At 53.4% G+C, this 19,377-nt stretch overlaps 7 protein-coding genes across 7 annotated transcripts; 4 read left to right on the top strand and 3 right to left on the bottom strand.

Annotated features, from left to right (window-relative positions):
• Positions 1-267: 267 nt before the first annotated feature.
• CABS01_08867 (eukaryotic translation initiation factor 3 subunit K) lies at positions 268-1,438 on the top strand (the record flags this gene model as incomplete). The annotated part of the gene is made up of 2 exons (XM_060542225.1): positions 268-605; positions 904-1,438. Coding segments are annotated over 2 exons (873 nt in total), but the record flags the coding sequence as incomplete, so codon positions are not given.
• A 345-nt stretch (positions 1,439-1,783) lies between these two features.
• CABS01_08866 (ribosomal small subunit biogenesis protein) lies at positions 1,784-3,122 on the bottom strand (the record flags this gene model as incomplete). The annotated part of the gene is made up of 2 exons (XM_060542224.1): positions 1,784-2,920; positions 3,006-3,122. 2 exons carry the CDS (start codon positions 3,120-3,122, stop codon positions 1,784-1,786), a joined length of 1,254 nt encoding a protein of 417 aa, XP_060401114.1.
• Positions 3,123-3,446: 324 nt separating this feature from the next.
• On the bottom strand, positions 3,447-5,444 carry CABS01_08865 (T-complex protein 1; the record flags this gene model as incomplete). Its single annotated transcript, XM_060542223.1, has 6 exons — positions 3,447-3,685; positions 3,738-4,737; positions 4,791-5,027; positions 5,085-5,106; positions 5,156-5,250; positions 5,304-5,444. Coding segments are annotated over 6 exons (1,734 nt in total), but the record flags the coding sequence as incomplete, so codon positions are not given.
• A 245-nt stretch (positions 5,445-5,689) lies between these two features.
• CABS01_08864 (prenylcysteine oxidase) lies at positions 5,690-8,128 on the top strand (the record flags this gene model as incomplete). Its single annotated transcript, XM_060542222.1, has 4 exons — positions 5,690-5,696; positions 6,289-6,426; positions 6,525-7,045; positions 7,100-8,128. 4 exons carry the CDS (start codon positions 5,690-5,692, stop codon positions 8,126-8,128), a joined length of 1,695 nt encoding a protein of 564 aa, XP_060401112.1.
• Positions 8,129-9,151: 1,023 nt separating this feature from the next.
• Positions 9,152-11,835, top strand: CABS01_08863 (VID27 cytoplasmic protein; the record flags this gene model as incomplete). The annotated part of the gene is made up of 2 exons (XM_060542221.1): positions 9,152-9,170; positions 9,386-11,835. The coding sequence occupies 2 exons, from the start codon at positions 9,152-9,154 to the stop codon at positions 11,833-11,835; spliced, it is 2,469 nt and encodes an 822-aa protein (XP_060401111.1).
• Positions 11,836-12,746: 911 nt separating this feature from the next.
• Positions 12,747-14,465, bottom strand: CABS01_08862 (glycosyltransferase family 20; the record flags this gene model as incomplete). The annotated part of the gene is made up of 3 exons (XM_060542220.1): positions 12,747-13,659; positions 13,721-14,093; positions 14,159-14,465. 3 exons carry the CDS (start codon positions 14,463-14,465, stop codon positions 12,747-12,749), a joined length of 1,593 nt encoding a protein of 530 aa, XP_060401110.1.
• A 2,833-nt stretch (positions 14,466-17,298) lies between these two features.
• On the top strand, positions 17,299-18,661 carry CABS01_08861 (transcriptional regulator; the record flags this gene model as incomplete). Its single annotated transcript, XM_060542219.1, has 2 exons — positions 17,299-17,490; positions 17,576-18,661. The coding sequence occupies 2 exons, from the start codon at positions 17,299-17,301 to the stop codon at positions 18,659-18,661; spliced, it is 1,278 nt and encodes a 425-aa protein (XP_060401109.1).
• Between the last annotated feature and the right edge of the window lie 716 nt (positions 18,662-19,377).

Genomic DNA, 19,377 nt, shown 5'->3' with positions numbered 1-19,377 from the left:
TCTGCTCAACGTTGTTAGTTCATCACTGAGCTGTCCGCTGAGGTACCTTAGCTCAACCCTGTAACAGTCTCAGTCAATGACGCCGCTGCCTGCGAACCGAACAAGAGGGTACGTGCACCTTCCTAGCCACCCCTGTAGCTTTCTCCCTTAGTCAGCTGAACCCTTGGATCCATCGTCTTAGGTAAGGTGTCCTGGTTTACCTGCGGAGGAGGAGCGGCCACACCTTTCCCCTTGCTCCGGCGCTAAACCTCATTTGACGACCCAAGCGACTTCCACACAACAACACACTCGAACTTTTGGAAATCTTTCGCCAGGGCGGCCCAAGCCCCACCAGCGGCACCGATTTCTTCCTTCCCCTCCACGATACCTCTCCTAACCCGCCGAACCTCGAAAACCACCCTCTCACACCCCCCCACGCCGCACATAAAACCAGCAATCATGTTGAACGGCGAAGATCCGCCCGAGCGGCCCGACTACATTGTCAACATCATCAATGGCCTCGAGCGGTACAACCCTGAGGCTGTCGTCAACCTCGAGTCCTACCTGCAGGAGCAGTGCGAGCAGAAGTACTGCGACTGCAATGCGAACCGGACACTCCTGAAGCTGTGAGTCGCAATCTCCAATATGCCTACTCGACCACCACCACGCGTCTTTTTTGTACACGTCGGTGGCATTAGACCCCTTTGCTTGGTCTTGCGCCGGTTTATATGATGATCGTGTAAACGTTTCCTATTACCTGACATGCACTGGTTGTTCCGTCATGAACCCCTCAGTCGCAACTGAAGTCAGCACATGGTGTTAACTGAACGATACCGGAACTCAATATTGAGACACAATTTGGATACGAGCCTACATCATCATGGAACTCGACAGCTGACCACTTTGTCTTCTCTCTCCTTCCAGGTACCAGCTCAACCCCGACCGTCTCAAGGATGAGGTCGTCACCAACATCCTCGTCAAGGCCATGACCCAGTTCCCCTCGCCGCAGTTCACCCTCGCCCTGCACCTCATCAACCCCTCCACCATCGCCCAGGGCGAGCTCCATGAGGCCGTCGCCAAGCTGCGCACCCTCAACAGCCAGCTCGAGGGCTCCCAGTACGCCCGCTTCTGGAACACCATTGACGGCGATGACCTCTGCGCCGACCTCATTGCCGACATCTCAGGCTTCGAGGACCTCATCCGCAGCAACATTGCCAACTCGATCGCCCAGGCCTTCCGCGAGGTCAGCCTGTCCCAGCTCGAGTCGTGGCTCGGCCTCGACGGCGACGCCACCGCAAAGTTCGTCACCGAGGTTGCCGGCTGGACCGTTGGCGACAATGGCGTCGTTACCATCCCCAAGAACGCCGAGAACGAGGCCAAGAAGTCTGAGATCAGGGAGGACGTCAACGTCGACATGTTCTCGAGGATTCTTCGCAGATCATGGGAGGAGACTGCGTAAAAGAAGTACTTTTTTGAAAAATAAGAAGAGAAATCGCAGACTTGGGCTTCGGTGTGAGGATGAACAGAAGAAGGGGACGCAAGGGTTGATATCACAACCCTTGGCTGCTAATAGCTCCGTACATGGAGTTAGGGCTGGAAGAGAGCATGGCGGCAAAAATTACCGGCGTTCACTTTTGACTTTGGAATCGGGGGCCATAGAGTATATCCCTGAATATGAGACATGCCACAATGTTTGAAATGTCGTGTAAAACGCTTCTTTTTCTTCTCATTATTTTGATGTGCTGCAAAATCTTTGTCCCTGCCTGTCCCCTTTTAAATCATCGTCGTGTAGCACATAACTTTCTCATCGCTTTGAAAGCTCCTCCCACTGAACACCACACCATTCCTCAAGATACCCTGCCTCACCAACCTCGACACCGCGCTGCTGACAATCCGCCTCGCAAACGCCGACAATGATGGTACCCCAGTCCATACCCTCAAGCGACAGCTCCTCCGCCTCGAGCTCGGTGATGGCATGCGGCGTCATCTGCACCTCAAACACGCGCCTGGCACCACAGTTTCCGCACCGCGTCATTCCACCACTGCCGGCAGCGGCGCCCAGCTTCGCGCCCACGGCGTCCGCCTTGGAGTACAGCAGCGGCGTGCCGTTGAACTCGTAGCGGATACACTGTTCCGGGTTCTGCTCCATGCGGTCCGCAAACTTTTGAAACGCCGCGTCCATGGACGACTCGAAGACGTCCTTCATGTCGCCTCCCCCACCAGCGCCGCTACCACCCTCGGTGTCCACCTCCATCCGCGCGTTCTGCGGCGCGGGCATAGGTTCCGGGTCGAGCGTCTCGAACTCGGCGTCCGCGAGGTAGGAAATCGGGTACGGCTTAGGCAGGGCGTCGGCCGCGGGCCACGGCTCTGGCGGCGGGGGCGGCCCGGAAGGCGTTTGCGGGTTGTTGAGGTTCAGCGTCTCGGCAAAGGTTTTGGGGAGGGACTCGGCCGGGTCCTTGGCCTCCTCCTTCTTCTGCGTGGGCTCGTCGGCGGCGGCGGACTTAGAAAACGGGTTCGACGGGGCGGCGGTGCCAAAGGGGCTGCTGCTTGAAGAGGCGCCCGTGCTGAACGGGTTCGCGTTGCCTCCGAACGGGTTCGCTGCACCGGAACCGCCGCCAAAGAGCGCGGTTCCCAGTCCCGAGCTGACGTCTTTCTTGGGCTCTTCCTTCTCCTCCACCTTCTTCTGAGGCTTCGCTTCCGCCTTCTTTGCTGCCGCTGCTTGCGCTTCCTTGGATACCTTGACACCTCTCACAGCGCGGATGCTGCCCTGCTTGCGCCGGCAGGTGGATTTGCGGCAGGCGAAGACGTACAGGCGGCGCTCGTGGCCGGGGAACTTTTCGGGGAGCTCGCCGTTGAGTTGGAGAAGCTGGACCATGATCTCGTTGCACACTTGACAGCGCGCCAGGGCTGCTGAGGCTGGTTGTTCGGGGTTCAACCATTCCTACAAGTGAAAACAACCATGTGTCAGTCAATTTGGGGGGCTGTCATCTCTGTTTGTCGATGCGCGGCGGCAAAGGAGAACTTACTGGTTGACCACCAAGACGACTGATGGTGTCATCGTCGGCGTCTTTGCTGGCGTAACCGAGCAACACGTTGGTCTCCGTGAACTCCTGCTCGGAGGAATCACTGTCGTAATCTGCCATGGTTGTGTAAATCGGTATGGGCTGCCAGATTGACGGGTTGGGCTGGGTACGTGGGGTCAAGATTTTTTGGCTCTCGAAATATTTCGATGCGGGGCTTATCTTATCGCTCCTCACCTGCCCTCCTCCAGCGAGGGGTAGCAAACGATGAAGGCTGCCCCTGACTGACATGTCCCAACCACTTTGAATTAACACACTTCACGAAATGGAATGCAGGAATTGTCTTCATAGTTGGATATCATTCCGGCTCTCAGCTTTGACAGATCTATGATCAACGCCTTTTGTCTACCGTGCCAACACTTTTAATATTGGAATCCATCAAACTCTTTACTCCTCAGGGCCGTCCATACCAGGGCCAGGGCCTCCCGCTCTGCCCATCTGTCTCGCCTTCAAGAGTTCGTCGCACAAAAGCAGGTTGGATGCAATGCTCGAACTTGAGGCGATGCAGTTTCTGAGTACTCTGAAGGAGTCGAAGATACCCTCGAGCTCTGCGTCCATCGGCTCGCCCGTTGCCAGATCCAAGCCAACGATGTTGCCATCCGCGTGCTCATCCTGCATAGCAGCAACTGTGACATGTTAGTGAATCTTCTTCAAAAAGCAAGCGTACTGTGCACTTACGAGCATCCTGGATGTCAAGACCGGCGTTGGCAGCGAGAGTCTTGGGAATAATCAGCAGAGCATCGGCGAAGGCCTCGACACCCCACTTGGCCTTGCCCTTCACCGTCTTGGAGAAGGCGTCGCTCTTGAGGTGTGCTGCGCAGGCAACCTGGAAAGCACCAGCACCCGGGACAACGCTCTTGTCCACAATCATGTTGTAGACACTGCGCAGACCGTCACGGACAGCGTCCGTAACCTGAGTAATGGTGTGTGCATTGGGTCCCTTGATCAACAGGGTGACAGACTTGGGCTCCTTAACCTCCTCGATGAAGGTGTACTTCTCCTCACCCAGAGTTTGCTCGTAGACAAGACCAGCCCATCCCAGAGACTCGGGTGACAGGTCGTCAACACTGTTCTGTGCAACACCACCACAGATGAGCTGCAGTCTCTCCATGTTTCTTCTCTTGGCACGGCGGAGGGCGAGAATGCCGTTCTTGGCCAGTACGTCGAGAGAAAGAGGGTCAATGCCCTTCTGGTTGATGATGACGAAGTTCTTGGTGGGGTCGTTTCCGCAAACCTCCTTCTTCAGCTCGACAATCTTCTTCAACTTAGCATCAACGAAACGACGCTCGCTCTCCACCAGCTTGTCTCTCTGCTCTGCGCTAGAGTAGAAGAATCCAGAGTTGATCTCAGACTTCTCGTACTCCAAGCTGACGTTCATCGTCAGGATGTAGGCGTTCTCAAGGCGCTTGGGCATATCGGGGTGGCGGGCGCCGTGGTCGAGGGCAAGACCTTTGATCAACTGGGTGTCGGAGGCGGTCCGGTGCTGCATCTTCATGATCTCGACCATGTGCAGATCCGGCTTGGCAGGTGCCTGGTAGATGGCGAGAACAGCATCGACGATATCGGGGGTGAGCTTGGCCGCAAGGTTGGAGTTAAGCTTCGTGGAAAGCGACGTGCGGGCCACGGAGAGAAGCAACTCGCGGTCGACCTCCTTCTCGAGCTTGAAGCCGTCAAGGAACTGTTCGCCCGTCAGCACCACTATCCAAGTATCCGTGTTCAATAGATGCCCACCTTCAACGCCTCGTTCTTGGCAATCTCGAAACCATCCGTAATAATTCTAGGATGCAGTCCTTCTGAGATATAACGATCCGCCTGCTTGAGGAGTTCTCCGATCAACAGGACAGCTGATGTCGTGCCGTCTCCGCAGATATCATCTTGTGCCGTCGCAGCTCTAGCAATCATGACTGCGGTAGGATTTTGAATTTGCATCTCGCGGAGGAGGACGTTTCCATCTTTTGTCAACTTGATCTGTTCGGCGGCGCATTAGCGGTGGGGATTCAGGGGAAGAGGGGTAGTTATTCGCACTTGACCGGAGCCATCGACAAGCCTATTAATGTTAGCATCTAATTTGAAGACATAAACAGCGATAGACTAACATCTTGATAGTGCCCAAAGGGCCGAGGTTGGACTTGAGGACATCCTGGAGGCCTTCACCAGCGCTGATGTTGACCTTCAGGGCTTCACCCCGCCGCTGCACTAGCCGTTAGCATGCAAACAAATATCGTCAGGACAAGGGTCGCGCACCCTCGATTCGGCCTTGGGGTTGAGCAGTTGCGCCGCAGACATGTTGGCTTGAGGTCGTCGAGGGGTTCGTGAGGGGGTATCAGTCGGTAAAGTTATTGGATTAGCGACCTGACGTGGAGTGTTCTCGAGATTGACCTGGCCCCGGGAGCTTCAGATGCGGGACTCTGCTGGTGACTTTTTTTCTGCCTCGAGGTGGCAGGCGGTCAGACGCTGGTAGAAGGTGCTGGCTCACTACCTAATTGCCAGCTTGGTGGTGGTGGGTGCCTGGCACCTGCAGTGGTCCATTCTTGACTAATTCTCTCTATAAGCATAGCTGCATGCGTAGGGGAATATGTACTTAGTGAGGTGTGGATGGCTGCCGCATCTGTCAGCAATCCCGCCGTTCTATGAACCGTGCGTCGTTAGAGCCTCCTGATGGGGCGAATGCAAGCTGAGAACGGGAGACCGGGACGTGGGGACTTAGGGGTCCCCTAGAGGACCACTGCAATGAAACTTTCACCCCAAGAATACACCGCTGCTTTACCCCAAGCTTGTGCCGGTGACATCTTTTCTTTGGTTGCGAAGGCCAAGTGGCTTATCTACCAAGATCAAGAATTCATACTTAGACCGTCTTTTACTGAATAACCTCACGTATAGAATAAAGGAGAGTATTATAGACGGTCCACTTACCGCCTGCCGTTCAGTTTCTTGCTGCATCATCTCCGTTGGTCGTACCAAAGGTGAGCTTCAACTGCACTAAATTCCAGAGCTACCAAAGTAAAGCAGCGGTTTGTTTACTCACCCTGAGTTTAATTCATTTGGGGACCTCCCGGAGACACGCCGGAGACACCTCACAAATGACGAATCTATTTCGTGCTCTCCTTTCATCCTGTTCATCTTCCAAGCGTACTCAAACGTATCGCTGACACAGTTGTTCCTGACCAGTCATTCCTATCTCTCCCTTCTTTCATCGTCTTCATCTAGTTCTGTGATTCGCCTTTTGTAGTCTTCAATCTACGCGACATCATGTGGGGGTCCAAGCTCTCAGCTGTGCTGTCCGCGCTCAGCTTGACACAGTCCGTTCCTGCGACTGAGCTTGAGCAGGTTGTCACCGAGAATGGCGTGAAGCAAGTGGCCATCATTGGTACGTGAACGCTGCTTCATGAAAACCTTTGAAGCTCCGACGATTTGTCCATGACCTTAGCGCGTCGCCGTTCAACCCAGTACTTACACGGTATGTAGGAGCGGGTGCCGGTGGTTCCTCCGCGGCCTACTACCTCCAAAAGTTCGCCGAAGCCGAAGGTCTTCCCGTCAACATTACTGTGTTTGAAAAGACCGATCGAGTAGGAGGCCGGACGTTGACCGTCGACGCTTACGGCAACCCGCTCGAACCAGTTGAGCTGGGCGCTTCCATCTTCATCGAGGCCAATCACATCATCTATAATGCCAGTATCAACTTTGGTCTTCCCCTGAAAGAGCCAGAGTCTGGCAGTGATGGTTTCCTGGGCATTTGGGACGGCGAGAAGTTTGTCTTTTCCCAAGATGATAGTTCCTGGAACTGGTGGAACTTGGCCAAGCTCTTCTGGAAGTACGGCACCGCCCCGTACAAGGCGCAGAAGCTCGTGCAGTCGACCGTTGCGACCTTTTTGCAGCTCTATGAGAAACCTCACTTTCCTTTCCGATCGCTCACGCAAAGAGTCTTCGAGCTGGATCTTTTGAAGGCAACTTCCGTTACCGGGGAGCAGTTTCTCGCCAACAACGATGTAAGCACAACATGATCCTGCCTGATATTCCGTATACTAATCGATTTGTGCTAGATCAGTGAGCTTTTCTCCCACGATATCATCCAGGCAGCCACCAGAGTCAACTATGCGTCAAACCTGAAGTATATCCATGGCCTTGAGACCATGGTCTCTCTTGCCCCTGAAGGCGCTCGGCAAGTCATTGGAGGCAACTGGCAGGTTTTCCAGGCAATGCTTCAAAGGAGTAACGCGACATTGCATCGCAACACTTCGGTGACATCAATCGCCGTGAAGTCTGGCCCTTCTAGCTCCAAGTATCTACTTTCAACCAAAGACGCTCATGCTGAAGCCGAGGCAGAGTCGAACCAGTACCCGATTGCTTTCGACAACGTCGTCATTGCGACTCCTTGGCAGTATGGAGATATCAGTGTCTCAGAGGATCTTTTCCAGCACAAGATTGATGAGGTTCCTTACACCAAGCTTCACGTTACCCTTTTCGCCTCACCGTTCCACCTCTCCCCAGAGTACTTTGGTCTCGAGCCTGGTTCCAAGGCACCCGACTCAGTCTTGACAACGCTCGGCCCTGATGACGAGGCAAAGGCTGGCTCTGAAGGTGCTGGCAAGGCTGGCTTCTACTCTGTCAGCACCCTCAGAACCGTTACAAACCCCGACACTCTCAAGGACGAGTTTCTCTACAAGATCTTCTCTCCCAAGAAGGTGACGGCAGAGTTCCTGTCAAAGCTGCTTGGCGTTGAAGTGCCGGCGTCCATTGTTGCGGGCAAAAAGTCAGAGGAAGCTGGCCAGCGCACTGTTGAACCCATCTCTTGGTATTACCCGCATGTGTTCAACTCGTACCCCATTGAATATCCGCGTGTCACTTTCCAAGACCCCATCCTGAGGGACGGACTTTATTATCTTTCGGGCGTCGAAAGCTTCATCTCGTGTATGGAGACCAGCGCCTTGATGGGGATGAACATTGCAAAGTTGATTGCCGACGATTTCTCAGAGGCCAAGGAGACACTCGAGGAGAAGATCGAGGTCGATGGTGCGCAGGAGGTACTGGGCCAAATTGAGAAGGAGGTGCCCGTGGCTGAGGAGCTGTGATTACTCTGGGTTGAAGAGTTTTGTTTCCTTCTGTTCATTTGATATCTTTCAGCATCGGGCTCTACTCACTATTGAAACATGCGTAGGACGTAGTGATCTCAAAGAACTGTATAGAATGATAAGTTGTTGTTGGGCATTCTGCACCAGATTGCGTTCCCTTATTCGATTTTCTTCAAGTGAAAGATGTTTCAAAACGTCACTCACTGAGCTAGCTGCCTCGTAAATGGTTCGGGGTTTCCTCAGTGGCCAAAGCACCATGTCTTTTGGAGTACTACTCAACTCTTAAGGCAGCAGATTGTTTCTGGGGACACCTGATATGTCTGGAAACATTGTATTCCGAGCGCAGAATACTGATTTCTACTTTGATGAAAAATTGAGGATGGGATTTCACCAAACGATCCTTGTCACCCATCACCCTCCGGGTGCCGGCGTCTACACACGTGTAAGCCGGTGACACCTGTTAGACGTGCCAACAAATGATGTATAGCCTTCTTGTCGTTTGTTGAAGCGCAAGAATTACTGCCACAAGTCTGAGTGTCGTTATTGAAGACAAATCTGAGGCCTCCAACACCTTGATTCTCTTGTCTCGCAGTGGCGATATGTCTGTGAAGCAATGGCAAAGAAGCTGGAAGGGTACTGCCTAGCAGGATAGAAGGGTCCGGGTGGGTCTGGATCGGCCGCTGCCGGGGGGCCCCACGTGATACCCCGGTCCCGTGGCACCGTGGCTCAGGGACCTTGTGTTGCCGTGGCAAAAAAATTGGAAGGAAAAAGGGACGTGCACAGCCACAGGCCATTTCACCCCTCCATCATCTGAACCCCAACTCAAAAGCTCCCTCTTATGACGCATTTTCTTCCCTAGTGCCTGATCACTTTTGTTTCGTGGCCAAGGTCTGGGACTTTCCGTCTCTTTGTCCCTTTGATCAACCCAGCGGCCGGGCTTGCTTTGCAGAAATACAAAACCACGTCGCAAGAGCTCTCTGCCCACGATCAACACAGCTTTCCAAACAAGACCCAAACTTCAAGATGTTTGTCCTCAGAAACGGTAAGTTTACCCCGCTACTCACCTATCACTCGGAGCGTTCGCCGCGCCGCTTAGCCTTATCCCGCGACCGACAGCGAGGCGCATGTGAAGCGTTCGTTGGGCGTCATTTTCTGTTACCGTTTCGCGATCAACGTCGTTCCACCTTCTTACTGCCGCGCCCGTTTGCGATTTCCCAGAGCCCTTAAGTACATGCTAACAACTTTTCTCTTTTCCAGTTGGCAAACTTATCTTTGGATCTAGCAACCAAGAATCTCTCATCGAGCTCCCCCAAGGACAACTCTACCTCGTTCGCCCCCTCTCGCCAAAGGGCTACTCCGAACTCATCTTCAAGGACGCAGCTGCCCGCATCCGACGAACTGCGCAGGATTTCCAATACCAGCTCGTGGTACAGAGAGTCTACGAGGAAGGCGAGGCCGAACTTCTAGCCGAGGAGGAAGGAGAGGACGCCGAGATCGACGCACTTGCCGCCGCCGAAAGAGACGAAAAGACCTTCCTGCTTGACGAGGCCCTCCACTTCCGCATCGAGATTCGGGAAGGCAAGGAGAAGATTCTGGCCTGGAGAGACCTGAGTGGTGATACTGGTGACGTCTACGAGTTCGTCTGCGACAACGTTGTGTCTCCTGGTCAAGTCGCGCAATTCGAGCGGGTCGCCAAGGAGTGCCAGTACGAGCGTAAATACCGCAAGCCGCATACAACAGCATCCGAAGTCGACCTGAAGCAATTCGAATTTGAGGACGAGCAGCCGATTCCTCCCGCAAGTCCCATCCACAGCCCTACTCTCGTTAGATCAATCGAGTCTGCCGACAGTCTGTTTGTGCCGCAAGACCCGATCACACCCACAAAGAAGGAAGAGCAATCACTTGTCCAGACCCCTACGAAGACGCCGGCGAAGATGCCTATCACACCGGAGAAGAAGTCCAAGCCGACTGGCCCTCCGAAGTCAGCGGAGGCCCCAGAGGCTCTCGACACGTACGCTACAGAGAGCTGTGAGCTTCACTTCTACGACCATCCCTCTGGCTCCTTTATCCAGCAAGCTGCCGCTGTCACTGCCACCGTCACCGAAGTTGGAAAGTGGGAGTACTGGCTGCAAATCGAAAGCGAGGACCGCGCTTGGTTGGGCATCCCGATTATCGCAGATATCAACCCTGTCTTCAACTTTGAGTTCTTGTCCTTCATCTTCAACCACTTCTCTGCCGATGGCTCAGCATACTCTTGGCTGCTCCGTTTCAAGGACCAGCCGACTTTGGAACGTTTCCAAGAAGCTCTTCTCCGAGCTTTGTGGGAGCAGCTGAACGAGGTCAAGTGGGAAAAGAAGACGGACAGAGAGCAGGAGTACATTACCTCCGCTTTCAATGATTTGGTTATGGAAGATACACCCGAAGAGCAGGAGGAGGAGGAAGAGGAAGAGGAGTACGAAGATGCAGAGGATGATGCGCAGCGTAGCGAGCATTACGACAGCGACGAGGAGGATGACGATGTTGAGACTAAGGACGAAGATGGCAACGTTAACTCTCAGCTTGCTGTTGGCTACAAGCATGACCGGTCCTTCGTCGTGCGCGGATCCAAGATCGGCGTCTTCAAGCACACGGCGAACAACAATCTCGAGTTCTCCACCAACATTTCCAAGGTCGAGACTCCCAAGGGCACACTGTTCAGCCCCAAGAAGGTCATGCTTCACAACGAGGATCGCAACATGATTCTTCAGAACGAGTCGGATCCCAATAAGCTGTATCGTATGGATCTCGAGTACGGCAAGGTCGTTGACGAGTGGAATGTTCATGAGGACATTCCTGTTCTCAACTTTGCTCCCGAGAACAAGTTTGCCCAGATGACTCACGAGCCGACCTTCCTTGGTATCTCGAAAAATGCCCTCTACCGCGTCGACCCCCGTTTATCCGGCACCAAGCTGGTTGATTCTCAGCTGAAGCAGTACGTTTCCAAGAACGACTTCTCGGCTATCTCTACTACGGAGAAGGGATACATCGCCGTCGCTTCCAACAAGGGCGATGTACGCCTCTTCGATCGCCTAGGAATCAACGCCAAAACCCACATCCCCGCTCTCGGTGAAGCCATTCTCGGTCTCGACACATCCGCCGACGGTCGCTGGGTCCTCGCCACCTGCCGAACGTACATCCTGCTCATCGACGCGATGCAAAAGTCTGGCAAGAACGAGGGCAAGCTTGGTTTCGAAAAGTCTTTCGCGGCTTCCGACAAGCCTCAACCTCGCCGCCTGGCTCTGACACCCGAGCACGTTGCCCAGTTCGCCCACGAGACCGGCAAGCCTGTGTCATTCACACCTGCGCGCTTCAACGCCGGCGAGGGCGTCGAGGAGACGAGCATCATCACCGCCACCGGCCCGTACATTGTGGAGTGGAGCCTGAAGAAGGTCCTGCGCGGAGCCAAGGCCGCCTACCGCATCAAGCGCTACGCCGAAGAGGTCAAGGCTGACGACTTCAAGTTCGGAACGGACAAGAACGTCATCGTCGCCCTCCCCAACGAGGTCAACATGGTCGGCAAGCAGGGTCTCAAGCGCCCTACTCGCGAGAGCATCGCTGGCAACTTTGCACAGCTCAGCATGGGCCGCAGGGATTCTGGACGGATCACGACGCCCAAGAGCGGTCGGTACAAGTTGGGCAAGGAGGATATCGTCGCGTCGCCGTACTGAGTTAGGTGAGAGAGTGGTCTTCTTTGTGTGTTATGTGTGATGCGTTCATGTTGGACTATTTGATCCCCACGATGGCGTTTCCAAGGTTGAGAGTACGCTGAATTTGCGTAGCGCAAAGGGACGGGTGTGTGATGAGGGAGGATGACGGGGGCTTTACGGGACGGACTTACGGCACAACACGTTTACCTCTTTTCTATTATTTCTTCTTCTTCTTGCTCTGTGCCGCCAGGTATCTTCACTCTTGCTTGCTTTTTCACTTCGTTGCCTCCTCTCTCTCTTGACATTTCACCATGACGAGAAGAAGGGGTACTTTTCTAGATACCTTTTGAAGAGCTCCGCGAGTGAGCAAGCTTTGGTGGTTTGTTCCTCACTGCATTTCTTGTTCAGGCAAATGCGAAATTAGCCGGGTTTTCTCAAATTCATACAACTCTGAATTCACATGAACTCTGATTGCTCCTCGTTGCTTGCCTTTGATACTGTGCGTTTGGTCGTTCACATAGTGGGCTGGTTTGCAATGGTCCACAGCTCTCGTGAAACAAGTAGGTAGTAGATAGTCTATTACGGTCATGCCCCCTAGAGAAATCAAATCAAAACAAATGCATTGGAAAGACCTCTTGTACGACACATTTCCCTCTCAATGTGACCCGTCCATCCATATTGCCCTCTCCACCATCAGGAATGAAACAAAACCATATGACAAAAAAAGCCCCTAAAAAACTCCGCTCGGCTCGATGCCATTGTTCCCGATCATGTATGCTTCCTCGCCCAGCTAAAATTTGCCCGAAAAGGGCAAGGTCTTCCTCTTTTCTCTCTTTCAATCATGCTTTCGTTAAAATGGGTCAGGCGGCCTCTTGTCCAGTGGAAAAGTAAATAACCTGGTTTGCAAGTTTTGTTGGATGTACAATTGGCCGTTATGCTTCTTGCTTTACCGCCTTCGTCTCCTTTGCATCTTCCGCGCCATCCTTGCTACCGGTGACGCTATCGACGGCGCCCTGAATCGCCTTGGTGACCTGACCAACCACGTTGCCGCCAATGTTCTTCAACGTCTTGGACTGCGTCGCCTCCTGGGAGAGGCGAGTCATCTCGGCGACGAAGGACTGTCCCCACCAGGATGACGTGTACTTGAAAACGTAGCGCTCGAGCTTCTTGTAGTTGGTCTCGCGCTGCTCCGGGGACATGGTCACGGCATCGTGGATGGCGTTTGCTAGCTCTTCAGTGTTCCATGGGTTGACGATGAGAGAGCCATTGAGGGACTGGGCGGCGCCGGTGAACTCGGACAGAATCATGACACCGTGACGCTCGCGCTGAGTAGCGATATACTCGTACGAGACCAGGTTCATGCCATCGCGTGTGGAGGAAACAAGGCAGACGTCGGAAACGGCGTACAGAGCTGTGAGCTCGTCAAAGGAGACGCTCTGGTGGAGGAAGTGAATGGGCATGAACTCGATGGTGCCAAACTTGCCGTTGATACGGCCGACAAGCTCATTGACCACGGCACGCAGATTCTGATACTCCTCAACGTCCTGCCTTGAAGGCACGGCGACCTGAACCAGCACAATTTTGCCGATCCACTCGGGGTGTTCTGTCAAGAAGACCTCCAATGCGTGGAGCTTCTGAGGGACACCCTTGATGTAGTCGAGGCGATCGACACCGACAATGAGTTTCACTCCGTTGAACTTGCGCGTAAGAGCGTCAATGCGCTCCTGGACCTTGGGTTTCTTGAGGCCTTCGACGAACTTCTCAGGATCAATACCGATGGGGAATGCGCCAACGGTGACGAATTTGCCATTGTAATCAACACCATTGGGGGTCGTAGGAGTTCCACTACATGTGACGTCAGTTTGTGTCTAAGAGAACAAGCTTTCGCTTTTCGATTGCGTCTTACAGAATGCGAGAGCAACTGCTCAAGAAGTGACGAGCGTAGTCGTAGGTGTGGAATCCGATGAGATCGCAGTCGAGGACGCCCGTCAGGAGGGCTTCGCGAACGGGAAGGATGCGGTAAATTTCAGAAGAAGGGAAAGGCGTGTGCAGGAAGAAGCCAATCTTGACGTTCTTCTTGGAGTCGCCGATTTCCTCGCGAAGCATCTCAGGCAGCAACATCAGATGGTAGTCGTGAACCCAGATCAGATCGCCATCCTGAACGTCCTGGACGACAGCCTTGGCAAACAGGCGGTTGACTTCGCGGTAAGCGGCCCATGCGCTCTCGTCAAATGTGATTTCGCCGGGGTGGTAGTGGAAAAGCGGCCAGAGAATAGAGTCTGCGAAAAAGGTTTGGTTGTTAGTCAAGCTAGGAAATATAGAGGCAAGGGAGGGTCGTCCATACTAGAGAAGCCGTTGTAGTGCTTGTCGGCGAGCTCGTCGTCAATGAAGACAGGATGAGCATCGTATTCGTCCTTGAGACGCTGCTTCATGCCGGCAATCTCGTTCTCGGGAACTTCGAGGCCTGGCCATCCGTACCATTGAAAGCTGGTGGTTTTTGACAGACCACTGAGGCCAGTGACGAGACCACCAGAGGACATGGAGAAGGAGTAACTGCCATCGTCAGAACGCTTGATAGTGATAGGCAGTCGGTTGGAGAGCAGTAGTAGGCGACCAGGCGCAGTCTCTTCGTCGGGGACGAGCGAAGGCATCTTGGGCGATTTGCTTGGTGCTGAACGGTGGAAGATGGTGGTGCGAAAGATTTCGTGGAGGGTTCGTTCGATGGGTGGCAGGTAATTAGGGAACAGCAGTAGCTAAGGTATGCTGGGGTGTCCTGTGGCGGCAGGGTAAGGTGTTAGCTGAGACTGGCTGGGATGAGCTTGCGGGGATGATGGAGGGGTAAATTCCAGGAAGATCAAGTACCCAAAACTCAAGTGACGGCGACGGAAAAAGCACACAGGGGTGGGCTGGTGTTTATTTGATTCTCTGAGGGAGATCGAAATGGGCAGATTGGTGCTGGACACAGCTCCGTCGCAAAAGTCGTAAGCTTCTTGAGTTGCCGAGAGAGGTGGGAGTGAGTCGTGGTTCGCAGAAAAGCTTCAAACAAGGGCGACGGCGACTAGTGTATGTATAAGGTATGTTGACGGGACGGTAAGGATGCAGCGGTATTGGAAGAAGCTGGGCTGTCGGACGCAAGCTACGTGGAAACGTAATGCACAAAAACAAGCAGTGCAATGTAGGACAAGCTTGGTCTGGGTGGATGGAGAGAGAAGAGAACCTCAGGTGCGTGAAGATAGGGTGAGGTGGAAAGAGAAGGAAGACGGCGGCTAGTCAGTGGTTGGCTTGTCAGGTTGCGTTTGTTGACTGAGTGAGGTCCTGGCGGGTGAGAGGGCAGATGAGAGGGTGTTGAGAAGAAGCAAGAAAGTGCCAATCCGGTTCAGTGCAATCCAAACTAGACGGGCAGCAGCTGCACAACGGAGAAAGCTCGACCTGATGCAACACTGGCGCACTACTGTAAGGCAGAGCTTGCGTTTCCCCAGAAGTAGAGATACTTGGTTTGTGGGGCACTCTGGGTAAAGGCAATGGAGAACAGTACGAATGGATTTGACGCCTTTCTTAGTCTACATGTTTGGTCTTATTCGGTTGGCAACATTTCAAGATAAGAGAAGAGCACCAAACGCGGCAGACGAAACATGGCTACCCAAGGTCAGCATCTAATGACCTGTTAAACTGAGGTGAGGTCAAAGCCGGAGCATGCCTACTCAGAGAGCAAGGTCCTGTACAGAGGATGGTGTTTGATTTTGGGCGCTGCTGGTACTTCGTACAGATACCTGCTGCGGTGCCATCTACGTAATTTTGGGTAGAGATCCTTGTCAAATCACTGCGAGGAATTCCCGGCCCTGTCACTCTTTTCTCTGCCACCCCTCCAACCTCTCTCTACCTATGTACAGGCCGTCTCGCCTAGCACTGTCTTTCTGGCCCGGGCAGATAGACAATCCGGCTGAGAGGCAATATGAGCGATATTTTTCCAACAGGTCCGTCCAGCCGAATCTATCTCACCTGCGTCTTCTGCCATCCGTTCCTCTCGCAGGACGAGCCCAAAAGACATCCAGAGCTTGAGATGTCAAGTAGATGTACATGAGACCTGGGCACCTTCCGCCAGATGGTGGAGAATCCGGCGCCGAGATGTGGGTACTTTATCGGCGGTAGAGGAGAGAATGTTCACGATGTCTCTTGAAAATTTCCCTGCATCCACCCATCGTAATGACATCCGGTCTTTCCTGCAAATCGAGCCTCCAGGCTTCAGCTGGCTTCCTGGCGACAATGTGAGCTTGTCGCTGCCACACAAGAGCCCTTCTTCCCCCCTCAACTGCGCTTCTCCAGCTGCCTCTTTACTCTTTGGAGAGAAGAGTACCTTGCATCTTTTCGCTAAATCCCGAGGCTTTCAAAGCTAGTGGGGCTTCGCATTTATAGCTGGGTACATATTAAGTGGTGATCGGTCCCGCAACGTAAACGTGCTGTCACCATCCTAGTATCAAATATTATCCAGCATCATCATCAACATGCTTACCCTCTGTCATTGTAGTTGTGCAGGAGCTTCGGCCCCGATTGCTGGGCATTTCGACCATTTCGTACCCAATGACATACGCTAGGTACTTAGAGAACGATCTAGCCCAATCATCCAACCCACAAGGTCGACCAGGCTCCCTGTTTGGCTACCACGGACTGACATCGACGGCCCCATAACTTTCGGACCAAAATGTCCTGACACCCGCAAATTCAAGTTTGCGAGGTTGACTGCGGTGTTATTCCTCGGCCCGCCCACCATGAACCGGCTTACAATCATTTCAGACCCGAATTTGCACACTTTCAAATGATCGAGAGATATATCATGGACAAAAAAACAAACGGCAGCATTGAGGGACTCCATACCTTTCTCACATTCACTCACCGAGCTTTCGTCGGCCACCTTGTACTAAATAATCAAGCTGCTTTCGAGACTAAACCTCAGCACTTATTATTTACATAACTACACAATGTCGCAAATCACATCAAGTAAGCCCACTTTCGACAATACGTCATTGTTCCTGGCCGGCGAGTGATATTTAGGAGAACTGTAAAGGTAGCAGCCTTACTTTATCATGATTGATAGTCGCGTTGTACCTATCAAGAAAGGAATGGCTGATTCGAACACGCGCACAATACTGCCATCTCTCCTTCCTCCCGGCGCCGTTGCATCCTGCCTTCTATGTAAAAAGCTCGGACCAGACCCGATATTGACGTCGGATGACTGCCGCCCCACTCCGGTCGAATCAGTTGCAGCTTACCCCGGTTGCGCTTGATCTGCGCCTGCCCGCGTCGCCGTCCACCTGCTGCGCTCAGACACCGTCCCTCGACGCGACTTCCTGCGCGACAGAGCCCCGAAGCTCCTGCATTCTACCCCATTCCGCGCCAAATGTCCAGTGAAGCTGTAAATTTCCTTATCGACGGCATCAACGTTCAATTGCACCATTGACTCCATTCATCCCGGCCAATCTTACAAGCATGGCCCCTTCAGACAAGGAGATCGAGGCGACGATCCTCGCCAAAGTCCGCGAGGTCTTCAAGACGGATATCGATAACCTCAACGTGAACTCCATCCGAAGGCGCGTCGAATCAGATCTCAAGCTCGAAGATGAAATGCTCTCTTCAGGAAAATGGAAGGAGAAGAGCAAAAAGCTCATCAAGGAACTCGCTGTAATTACCTAGCCCCTCCCTGGCACTGGCATAGGCACGAGCACCGCCAACAGTGTCGGAGTTTGTCTTTCTGACATCATACTAGACCGACCTCGTGGAGGGCAACGCAGACCCCGATGAAGAAGTCGAACCTAACGAAGATGAAGAAGATGCGAAGCCAAAGAAGTCTGGCAAGCGTCAAGCAGCCGATGAATCACCGCCTGCTAAGCGCAGAAAGCGCGCCTCTGCCAAAGTAGAAGAATCCGAGGCGAGCGCCTCCGAGGAGGAGAAGCCAAAGGCGAAGCCGAAGAAGAAAGCAGCCCCGCGCAAGAAGAAGGAGGAAACTCCTGTGATCGACTCTGATTCTGACGAAGCGAGCCCTGCCAAGCCGAAGGCGTCTAAACCCACCAACGGACGTGCGGGCAAGGCTGAAGAGAGTGGTTCAGATGCCTTGAGCTCCCCACCTGACAGCGAGGACGACAAGGTCGAGAACAAGGAGGAAAAGTCACAAGAGAAGAAGGTCGAGGCAAAAAAGGATGAGGAGTCAATCGAGAAGCACCCCGAAGCTTCAGACGAGAAGAAGGGCGAGGCGCCAGCAGACGACACGACCAGCGAGCTATCGGACGTGATAGACGAGCCACCCAAGCCGAAACGCAAGAAAAAGGAAGCTGGAGCGGGCCCCAAGACCAAGGCTAAGGCCACCAAGCAGAAGAAGGCACCGGCAGCCTCAGAGAACCCTGACGATGCGGAAATCAAAAAGCTACAATCTCATCTGGTCAAGTGTGGTATTCGCAAAATCTGGGGCTTCGAGTTGAAGCAATACGGAGACGATACCAAGGCCAAGATTAGGCACCTCAGAGGCATGCTCAAAGACATTGGAATGGATGGTCGCTTTTCAGAAGCAAAGGCAAAAGAGATCAAGGAGCGCAGAGAATTGGAGGCGGACTTGGAAGCAGTTCAGGAGATGAATGCTAATTGGGGCGCAGAAGGCAGATCGTCTCGAAGCAAGGCGCGTGGCCAACCAACCCCCAAAAAGGCTGTGAAGGATGATGTTTCTGACGACGAGAACGTCAAAGACAATGAAGAAGACGAAGATGACGAGGACCAAGAGTCACACGTCCCGTCGCGTGCACGAGGCAAGGCGCGAGCGGACCTGGCGTTCCTCGGCGACGACGACGAAGAATCGGATTGATGTAACGAATATTGGGATGGGACATTGTATTATGTGTTGGCGGTCCATCATGCATATGAGTGTGATTGTTGCTCATTGTATCATATGTAGCTTGGAAGCATGAGGCCTCTGGTTTTTTGGTGGCGCTACATCGCGGAGTGTCGCCCGAAGAGGACAAGGGGTCACCAAAAGGTTGTACACGATCTTAATGCACTAATTTTCGGACCACGGTGGGTTTCTCAGAAATTCGGGACAATTGACAACTTGTACATCCACTCACAGCTCGCGGATGGAGCAAACTCTCACCTGAGTCTTAGTTTCTTACCCAGCTCAAGCGGGCCTCTCAAGTTGACTGTCGTGTGTATCCGCCATCCGCCAGCATCCCTCTGGTCGTCTGGGAACTTGGCAGCTTTGGATCCATCCATTTCCCCAAAAAGCCGGAGACGCGAAGACAAGGCGCAAAGCTGCTCGTGTTGTTTTAGACGCACCAGTTAGACGACAGCATGGCCGCTCGAAATGGGGCTAGGAACCTCCTGGTTCGGTGTTGAGGAGTGAGAGCACCGGCCAAACAGAGGGGAAAGCTTCCCCGCCAGGTGGTCCGTACGAATACTGGACGTCTTTTGTGTCTCCAATTTACCCCGCCGCGGGCGTGCGTCCCCGCAGACGCCGTCATTTCTCTTCAACTGTTTCCACCCCCTCCTCCATCGGCCATCCTCGTCCAAACACCCCGCTACATC

The sequence above is a fragment of the Colletotrichum abscissum genome (assembly GCF_030869225.1).
Source record: "Colletotrichum abscissum strain IMI 504890 chromosome Unknown Scaffold_20.1, whole genome shotgun sequence".
Lineage (NCBI taxonomy): Eukaryota > Fungi > Ascomycota > Sordariomycetes > Glomerellales > Glomerellaceae > Colletotrichum > Colletotrichum abscissum.
The sequence above is the reverse complement of the archived record's forward strand: the minus strand, read 5'-3'. Positions and strand labels throughout refer to the sequence as shown.